The 10,342-nt window shown below is 34.2% G+C and overlaps 3 protein-coding genes and 1 long non-coding RNA gene across 4 annotated transcripts; 2 read left to right on the top strand and 2 right to left on the bottom strand.

Moving 5' to 3' along the window:
- Positions 1–2,982: 2,982 nt before the first annotated feature.
- On the top strand, positions 2,983–3,835 carry LOC107469534 (rac-like GTP-binding protein RHO1; the record flags this gene model as incomplete). Its single annotated transcript, XM_016088904.3, has 3 exons — positions 2,983–3,075; positions 3,229–3,294; positions 3,378–3,835. Coding segments are annotated over 3 exons (261 nt in total), but the record flags the coding sequence as incomplete, so codon positions are not given.
- A 552-nt stretch (positions 3,836–4,387) lies between these two features.
- Positions 4,388–6,773, bottom strand: LOC107469549 (protein TRANSPARENT TESTA 9-like). The gene is made up of 5 exons (XM_052255809.1): positions 6,656–6,773; positions 6,254–6,350; positions 6,017–6,074; positions 5,556–5,664; positions 4,388–4,774 (listed from the first exon to the last, which is right to left on the bottom strand). Exons 1-5 carry the CDS (start codon positions 6,747–6,749, stop codon positions 4,695–4,697), a joined length of 438 nt encoding a protein of 145 aa, XP_052111769.1. The 5' UTR covers positions 6,750–6,773; the 3' UTR covers positions 4,388–4,694.
- A 78-nt stretch (positions 6,774–6,851) lies between these two features.
- LOC127743140 (uncharacterized) lies at positions 6,852–8,099 on the bottom strand. Its single transcript, XR_008004454.1, has 3 exons — positions 7,672–8,099; positions 7,045–7,096; positions 6,852–6,956 (listed from the first exon to the last, which is right to left on the bottom strand). It is a non-coding gene; the product is annotated as an uncharacterized LOC127743140 (long non-coding RNA).
- A 320-nt stretch (positions 8,100–8,419) lies between these two features.
- LOC107469548 (methyl jasmonate esterase 1-like) lies at positions 8,420–8,926 on the top strand. Its single transcript, XM_016088918.3, has one exon. The coding sequence runs from the start codon at positions 8,420–8,422 to the stop codon at positions 8,924–8,926; it is 507 nt and encodes a 168-aa protein (XP_015944404.2).
- The last annotated feature ends 1,416 nt before the right edge of the window (positions 8,927–10,342 follow it).

Below are 10,342 nucleotides of genomic sequence, written 5' to 3' on the forward strand. Positions count from 1 at the left end.
AGTATGTTGCATGTCAGTGGTTTTTCTTCAATTGTAGCAATTGGAATGCAACAGAAAGGTTAATCTAGAACCAGGGGGCTTCACTCTTTTTGATTTTATTTTAGAGCCATAAGTAAATGCAAACTCTTAAGTAAATAAATTCAGGTCCACTTTGATATGATGCACAAAATCTGTATGGATTTTTTTCTTTCCTGGTAATATTTTGATCTATTGAATCTAGGAAAGAGGGGAGAAGTTTAATATGCACAAATACTCTCAAACATGTTACATATTAAGGATTGGCACTGACTCAAAAAGAGGAACCCAATATTCCGCTTTGTTTTGTAATTTTTTCTTTCTTTGTTATTTTCCTGTTGTGCCTTATAGTTTAAACAATTTGATGCTTAATAGGATCAAGATTGTTATGAGCTTTCAGCTGAGTATGAAAGGAAGCATAAGACTGAGAAGTTGGAGGAACTTGGGAATATGCTAACTGGTCTTGATGCTGGGGATTCTATTGTCATTGCCAAATCATTTTCCCACATGCTTAATTTGGCTAACTTGGCAGAAGAAGTTCAAATTGCCTACCGAAGAAGGATTAAGCTATTAAAGATGGGCGATTTTGCTGATGAGAACTCTGCCATCACTGAATCTGACATTGAAGAAACCTTCAAGAGGCTTGTCACTGACCTGAAAAAGTCCCCACAGGAAGTGTTTGATGCTTTGAAGGAGCAAACTGTAGATTTGGTCCTAACTGCTCATCCCACTCAGTCCGTTCGTCGATCTCTGCTGCAAAAGCATGGAAGGTTTGTCACTGGACTCAGGAATAATTATAGTCCATTAACTACGAATTTATCATTCCAATTCACCAGAATCTGGAAATCATTGACCTTATTGGTAATCATTGTCCTCTTTTTTCAGGATAAGGATCTGTCTGACCCAGTAGTACGCGAAAGACATAACACCGGATGATAAGCAGGAACTTGATGAGGCTCTCCAAAGAGAGGTGCATTCTTGATTTTGTGTCGACACAGCTCTGAAGAACATCGGAATAAATGAGCGTGTCCCATACAATGCCCCTCTTATTCAATTCTCTTCTTGGATGGGAGGAGATCGTGATGGTACCTTACTTTTTTTTTTCCAAAGATTAGCACACAAACTTATTTCTCGTTAAATCTTAATCTTAATTATCTTCAAAGTATTCATGTGGAATGGATTTAAAATATCTTCACCTCCTCCATGATGTTCTGCTATTTCTTTGTTTGTTTTTCTTTTTGAGTTTTGATTCTCAGGTTCATATGTATAATGTCCATTACAGGTAACCCTAGGGTAACCCCTGAAGTTACAAGGGATGTGTGTTTGCTGGCTAGAATGATGGCTGCTAATTTATACTTCTCTTAGATAGAAGATCTCATGTTTGAAGCATTAAAAGCATGATCCTTTTTGGCCAAGCTTCTGCGTCTGTTTTTTGGCCAACCCTTGTTCTGCCCTTTTTGGCCAACCCTTGTTCGAGCTGCTTAGCCCTCTGTTCAGTCCTCTACGCCGCGTGTTCGAGCCTCTGTTCAGCCTCTGTTCCGCAGCCTTTCAGCCACCGTTCCGCCATTGTCCGCCTCCATTCAGCCATCTCCGTCGCGATTTAAAGCTCCTCCCTTTCCCTCTACTGTTTGAATTTCAGAACTGCTCTATCCTAGGGTGATTTTTTTTCCTTCTTGTTCTTTCTTGTATTAATTATTCAGTTATTTTTTTTTTATTGTTGTTTTCATGGTTAGTATGTTGTCTAGTTCTTATTTTGTTGTTAGTTTACTGTAGTTTAAAATGTTAATTGTTCTTGTTATTTTGATTTTCAATTTTAATTGATCTTATTAACTTGTTAATTTGAACAGAGACGGAACGAGATCATATCTAAATACGGACTTGCCGAGGGATATTTCTTTGCATTTTGATCATTCCCTCTTGATGTGGCAGTTCTAGTGCAAGTGGGGTTTTTCCTTTTTTCTGGGATTTTAGACTCAAGTACCAGTGTGGAATGGGACGGCAAATATGATCCAAAATTTTTAGGCAGCTGATGTATTCCTGCTAGCATTCTCTCTCATAAGCAGGGCTAGCTATGAAAATGTTGCCAAGAAAGTAAGATTGGTATATACTTATTATTATTGTTGTTCTTTTTTCTCTCTACTCTGGACTAATTTTTTCTTTTCCTCCTTTTCCAGTGGATTCCTGAGTTGAGGCATTATGCTCCTGGTTTTCCAATTATTCTTGTTGGAACAAAATTTGGTTAGATTCTTGTTCTTTCTTTACCTTCTTGATGTTTGATGCCCTTGTTATCTACCTGATAACCTTCAGCATGATAGTAGTTCCGTGATCCTGTGAAGTTTCATCTTATTATCATACTAATTGCTGTCTTTTACTCATACTGTGTTTCTTTCATTATTAGAAAGTTGGGGAATAGATTCTGGATTCCAATGTCATTGCTGTTATTTTTTTCCCTTTGATTGCTTGTTATTCAGTAGTGGTTTAGAGAAGGAAGTTCATCCTCGAAGGTTACCTAATTCATGACTTTAATCAAGAATTGATTCAGATATACCAAACCATTTCATGGAATGCTTTCTTAATTTTTCCCTTTACCTCCTTGTTTAACTAAAAGGCTAATGTAATGATTGTTTTAAAAACTAAATGGCTGTTGATAAATCTTGAAAAAACCTTGATTTATGAAGAGTATTAGGAAGTTTAAAGTGACAGAAGATTGCTACTACCTAACATGAGTAATTTGCCATGGTAGAGCTGGTGTTTCCATAAGTTCTTTTCTTATTGACTCGTTAGAATTTCTATTTCTGATAGTCAATAACAAAAGTAAAATTTCTATTCTGAAAATTTTGTCTCTGGTCTCAATTTTTCATATAATTTCTTTTGGAATTTGTTTTCTCTCATATATAGTGCTAACTTAATTATATGTATTTAATGCTTTCATTGTAAAGATGTCATTATTAACTTGCTTGGGCATTTCTTGACAACCAATATGCGACTTGTGTACATCTTCGGGATGATAAGCAGTTTTTTCTAGATCATCCTGGTGCAGCGCCTATCACCACAGTGCAGGTACTTCCTAGCTTTCATTGCTTCCATTACCAATATCCATTGCTATCGCTTTGTGTCTTATTTCATTATCTTTTAGCCTTCAGTTGGTGTTCATAAGAGAGATCATCTGCTTACTTTATACATTATTGATCTGATTTTCTCTCTTTGTTGAAGGGTGAGGAACTGAGAAAACTTATTGGTGCTCCAGTTTACATCGAATGTAGTTCAAAAACACAGCAGGTACATATATGTTCTCTGCATCTATAAAAGTTCCAAAGGTTAGATAATATCACGTCCCTAATGATATCTGCCTTTGAATACAGAATGTGAAGGCTATTTTTGATGCGGCCATCAAAGTAGTTCTCCAGCCTCCAAAGCAGAAGAAAAAGAAGAGAAAGGGTCAAAAAACCTGTTCCATATTGTGATCTTCTCAGTTCTAAATTGGTAGTTGGCAGAGGATGACATGACTGTAGCCATTTCTTGGTAGTCTTTGCCATTCTATATCTTTGCTGCATAACACATGATGGTGTTGGTGTTCCGGAAACATTACTGAACCAAATGTTCGGACGAGAGGGACAAGAATCCGAGGAGGGTATTAGTCTGCTCATCAGCAGAAAGTTGCTGAAGCTGATGAATGGAGACGTGCGGTATCTGAGGGATGCTGGCAAATCATCTTTCATCTTAACAGTTGAACTGGCTGCTTCCCAGAAATTGATTGCTTAAAGTTATAAGAAAATAAATACTTTGAGTTTTTGTACATCATAGAGACTGACATAGATTAGTTGAGACAAATTTTATACAGAAGGCTCTTTCTTTTCATTTTGAAGATTGTCCATTTTGGTTTCTTCCTTGTATCATTTCTTTAAAAGTGTAAAAATAGCACATGAATGAAAGAAAGTTATTGCATCTCATTTGTTGACTAATTTATTTTTTATTGGCTTTATTGAATCTGAATCATCTTTTATATCTTTATGCAGCAATTCAAAATTAAGTTCAACATTGTTTTGAAGAAATTCAATGAAGTTGATGATTCGTTTCATTTAATTTAGAATTTTGAATGGCGGTTGAAACTACAATTGTAACTCTGTTATGAACTCACAGTTTTCTTATATTAGAAGTGAAAAGAAGAGACATTCCATGTCATTATAAATAGTAACACAAGCTAGAGACATTCCATGATTGAGTGTCACGAACTTCAATTTTCACAGTGATTCTGGTTTTGCAGAGGGCTATGTTATAGAACTGCAAATTCATATCTTAACCTTTAACATCTCCATTTGAAAGAAAGAATTTCGTTTCCGATAAAACTTTTTTTGGGCTCATGACCTGGGTGTCATAGAAATAATGAATTAAATTGACAGAGATGCCTAATAGAGTAATAATAAAAGTGGAAAATATTTTACACAAACAAAACATGACCCCGAGGAAGAATGTCCATGGGATCAAGGTCTTGATCATTTTCCTGTGAAACATTGTGGCTTCTTAAGGCTATGTAAAACAAAGCAATGTTTCTCCGTCAATCCAATACAATACACCAGCTCGGAATTGAAATAACACCAGAGCTATCAGAAGCGTTCCCTTCGCTCAGAGTTCTCGCATTTAAGTTTAAAACATGATACAGGATAACACCAGCCACATTGTTAATCATGCTTCTTCCCCCAACGACTTGAAGAAGACGTGATAAGATATATAGTGAAGTGATAGCAGATAAATCTGAGCCCTGGGTAAAAGAACATATTGTTTGAATCAGCGCATCACGTGGAAATAAATCATGGATATAAATTCAAGTATAGCAACTAGCAAGATCAGCTGAAGCAGGCAATTACCAAGTGGGAAATTCCTAATATATCATGATATATATTCAAACATTCACAAGTTAGATATTTGTTTTATCAATTATTGTCAATTCATATCAAGTATTAACAGACTTTAACACTAGAGTTGATATAGCAATGATATACCACAACAGAGGGAAACAGTAATTAGAGTAAACTAATTAGCAGGAAATTCTCAGATCTCACATTATTATTCATTGAAGCTGGTAATGAGAATAGTACAGGAAACACAGGCCCATTCAGGAGATTCTTAGTAACCAATTGATTCAATCAAGGCTCATCAACACTAAGAATGTCTTTCAAGTAGTATAGTTCATCAACAATTTTATCAGATTCAAGAATCAATCAATTTCTTCTTTTTTAAGTGTCCATATCTCTGTTTGAATAAAGGGCAGTATCATTATAAATCAGAATCACTCGAGCATATATAAATTAATGAAAAATATCTAACAAATGATTATACCCTTTTTTCATGGAGAAAAGCATCTAAGGGAATACACATTTCTCGTAATCTACCAACCATGACAGAGAAGTAGTCTGAAACTGGTGGCGTCATTATAAATTTATAGACCATCTCATCACTAACTGTCAAACCAAGACCCAAAATACTGTAAATATAGCATTAAGGCATGCTTATAACTTAAAAGCAGATCGAGAGCAGTATACCATTGTAGATGTTGAGAGCTATTGTACGTACTACTGTCTGAATCATCTTTTCCTCATGATGAGCAAACCTTAGAGCCTCAGTGTACAAGGGAAAGGAAACTACAGCATCCTGTAGTTGAATAATGCATCAAAGAAGATCATGCTGAATTTTGCCAGAGAAAACAAGCAAATTTTCCACTTCCACCACGAATTTATGGTAATGATTACTTTCTCGTGCTTTGGTTTCAACAAATAACTAATACAAGATAGGAACTGCATATATTTTTAACCGATATCTTTCTCAACAAAAATGATATTACATTAGCTTTCTAAACGTGTGTAATTCAAAACTACTCTAGCATAGTAAATTCAACAAAAAAAGGATGAATTCATTATTCACTTGTCCTATTCAAAAGTGAGAAGACAATTATTTTAGCTCAATATACAGCAACAAACCATCATATTTACAAGTTTTGACCTACCCCATGTACATTCACAAGAAGGCAAAGTGTGTCTCTGTTTATTTTACCACTAACAGCCCTGAATGAAGAAATGAACCAAAAGTTAGTTTCTCCTTTTAGAATAAATATTAAAAGATAACAACAAACATAAAACCATGTGAAACAAAATATCAGAATCAGAAAATTTACACCCTTATGTGATTCACTAATAAAAGATAGAGGAGAGAAAATTTAGAACAGAAAAACTTGCAACACAACCTTAGAAAAGACATATAGTATGGAGCCAAGTCTCCCCCATCAAGTTCATACGGATGCAAAATAATGCTATTAATATAACCATTGCTGAAACAATAGTCTGCAAGATGCAAAGTCAGCACAATATATTGGATTAAGTACCAGTATGAAGCCTAAGACATACCAGTAGATAATATAAAAGTACCAACAGACCATCTGGATTCTGTGTGCCATATTTGACAACATTTCCGCATAGCATAAGATCTCGTGCATCACACTATTGATGGGTCTAAAGATCTTCAATTAAAAAAATTAAAGTTTTCAACTCAAATAACTATTTCATGCCTAACAATGTATGAAAAATAGGTAAAACTCTAAAGTCTAATGACCTTAGCCTGAAACATCAAGAAATACTAACAGTCTTACAAATTGCATGTTCATTATCCATGTTTTGAATCATTATGCTGAGATACTGAAGTAACGGTGCCTCAATTCTTGAATTTTCACTGATATCAAGCATTCAAACGAATTCCGCAACCACTTGGCAATCCATGAAACATCTGAACCATTTAATCAAATACAAAATTCAAAATTTTCAAGATAATACTAACAAGATCATAAGCAACGAGATTTTCCCAACAAGATCTTACTCAAGAATGGATGGATCATGTTTATCACCATAAGTAATTATCTCCACAACAGACTGCAATAAATCCAGCACTAATTCCTGCATAAAACAGCATGCATAATCACAAGATGCTTTTTGTTCAATGAAAAAAAAATACCACAATGCGAATAAAATTGACTTGTGTTACCCTGTTACGCATGTTCACAACTTTGATCTGCTTCAGTTCATCAATTACGGATCTGTAACCGGAAAATCATCAACAGCAATATTTATAATAAACAAGTTAAAGTTCCATAAACAACAAAAGCATCATAAGGCACTACAGAAACTTAATTTCCACAGCAAACTTCACGAAAAGATCAGGTCACTACCAAAAAGAAAGATCATCAAAAATCTCAAAACAGACTCTTTAATCCTGTATAATAGCATTAATAAAAACAAGTTCTAATTCCGGTAACAAGAGTCCCATAAAGCACCAATGAAACTCAATTTATACAATCAAATTCATGAATAATCAAGTCACTACCTAAGAAGACCATCAGAATCTCATATCAAACCTTATCAAAGCAAATCCAGGACAATGTAATATATAAGAAACAAGTTCAAGCTCTGGAAAGTGGAAACAACTAAAGCCCTGTAATGCACAACAGAAACTCAATTTTCACTCTAAAACGCACAAGTGAACAACCAAGTCACAACTACACTACTAAAGGATCAACAAAATATCAAAACGAACCTTAGCAAATCCATAACAATATCATTGATAAGAAATAAGTTCGAGGGATATGATGCATGGCTTCGGGTACATACTGACCGTCGAAGTCTAAGGTTTTTTTCTTGGTTGAGCTTCTGCTCTCTGAACTCGAAGGAAGAAAACTGGAATGGAGATGGGTTTTTCTACTGAGTAGTCTGAGAAGAGGGGGGCAGAATCGTGACGGAGACAGAGGCCAGGCGACGAACACAACTCAGAAGACGGTGGTGGGTTGGAAGAATCTGCGACGACCAGACGAAGACGATGGTGGCTGAGCGCCCGACCGACGGCGGCAGGAGCGCGATGGAGCAGATGAATACCAGGAACTGACGCGCCGAGGTCGAGGAAGAAGAAGCTGCGATTCTTGAAGGAGAAAGAAGCACGGACGACCAGACGACGATGGTAGTGCCTGAGAGCGACGGACGGCGGCAGTCCTTGCGGCGGTGGTGGAGAAGTTAGGGTTTAGGGGAGAAGCTGTTAAGATAGGGGTATTCAAAGGGTATTTTTGTCTAATCAAATAAAGGAAGGATGTTTAAGTCTTTTCATTAAAATTAAATAAAATTTATTTTTTATTTTTATTTAATTAAAAGGGTGTTTTAGTAAAAGTGGTGATATATTATATATTTAAAAAAGAAAAAATTAAATGCTGATGTGGAAAATAAATTCCACTTGTTTTATTATTATTTGTCCACGTTTTAAACATATCGATACGTATTAATTTATCATTGTACCGTAGCAATCACCAAATATCTATTATATAAATTGACAATTTGTGTTCAATATCCTAAAGCAAATTAAAGAAGTTGAAAAAATGGAACAAGCAAAGAACAAGCATCACCAAACACGAGTTTTCATCTTGTTCTTGATTATCATATTATATTTAACAAGCACATCAGGATCATCATCACCGGAGACATCACAAAATAGAAAGCATCACTTTGTTCTAGTGCATGGAGCGTGCCACGGAGCATGGTCATGGTACAAGGTTATTACACTTCTAAAATCATGGGGTCACAATGTAACTGCCTTAGACTTGGCAGCTTCAGGAGTGAACCAAAAGCAGGCTTTGGAGCTTAATTCAATTTCTGAGTACTTTGAACCTCTGACTGAGTTCATGAATTCATTAGTGGGTGAAGGTGAAAGAGTGGTTCTTGTTGGTCATAGCCTTGGTGGCTTGGCCATAACCTATGCCATGGAGCATTTTCCTCACAAAATTTCTGTAGCAGTCTTTGTTACTGCTTTCATGCCTGGTCCAACACTCAACGTATCCGTTGTCTATCAAATGGTAAAGCTATTCTTCTTTGTCTTTGTTGTTTAAGTAAGCTACCTCAAAAGAAGTTAGGTGAATACTTCAATCAACATGTCTTTACATAAAGATTATATATATTGTGAATTATTAGACGGATTGATATATTTGACTGAATTATTTAAGAATTCACAATGTGATCTTTATGTAAAAACATAATTATTGAAATATCTACAATAAAATTACTGATGTTAGAAAGTAGGGCTGGCACTGGCAGCAGCCGATCTAAAGGGGTTGACAACTTAAGCTACAACGAGTAAGATTGACATGAAATAGGTAGTTCTATTTTTTTTTTCTTTTACAAAATATTTTTGTTGAACATTTTATATCTAAAACAAACAGAAAAAAAAAAAAGATAAAAGAGACAAGACAAAATTCAGTGTTTGTTAAGGTGGAAACTCAGGTGCAGTTAACTTCACGTGAAGTTGATATCTCAGAGTCATTTTTATCTAACGACTCTGAGATATCAATTTCACATGAAGTCGACTTCACCTGAGTTTTCACTGTTTGTTAAGCCATTAGTTTAATATAAAACGAAAAGATATTTAACTAATATTCCTTTTGTCAAAAATTTAGGATTGTGATTGAATAATACCTTATTGGAGAGCTATATCTAATAGGAATATTTTATTTAAATCAAGCATTCCCATCATAGTTCCATGATAATTTTTAATAAATTTGATGTGATAATTATTATAATACAAGTGTAGTTACTCGTGTCATCATGCACGCGAGAATATTAAAATTATAATTTTAAATTATTTTTTTAAAATTAATTTAAATTATAATAATTTGATTAAAAAAAGTAACATGATATGCATTATTTATTTTTTTAATTTAATCTTAATTGGATTAACTCTAAAATAGTTATTAATCATATTTAATTAATAATCTACTTTTTTCAATAAATCACACATATATACTAAATGTGATCATAAATAATATAGTAATAGTTAAATCCACCAACAAATATATTGGCTATTATCACACTATAAAACAAATTAAATATAAAGGTTATAAGCACTTATAAATCTATAAAATCGTGCTATCTTTGATTCGTGCAATGGTTTACTTATTAAATAAACTTTAAATATAAACCAAAAATGTTTATAAAATGGATCTAGCATCACTTGAAAGAATCATGAAAATAATCAACTTACCTTATCATCAATGAGAACCATTTCAATGTAAATCGTCTTGTTCTTGTCAAATTTGGATGGGACCTTCCATAACCTTATAATTTTTGCCTTTATTTTTTAAACTTTTTCATTACATAATTTACCATAGGTAACATTGTTGATAAAATCGTAGTTAGTAGCCTTTAGGTATGAAAAATAATAAACAGAAGAAGATTTATGTCTGAGGTACGAATTTTTTAGATGATAAATAATTGTAACAATTCATTATTACTCCTTTTATATATATATA

The sequence above is a fragment of the Arachis duranensis genome, chromosome 10 (genome assembly GCF_000817695.3).
Source record: "Arachis duranensis cultivar V14167 chromosome 10, aradu.V14167.gnm2.J7QH, whole genome shotgun sequence".
Lineage (NCBI taxonomy): Eukaryota > Viridiplantae > Streptophyta > Magnoliopsida > Fabales > Fabaceae > Arachis > Arachis duranensis.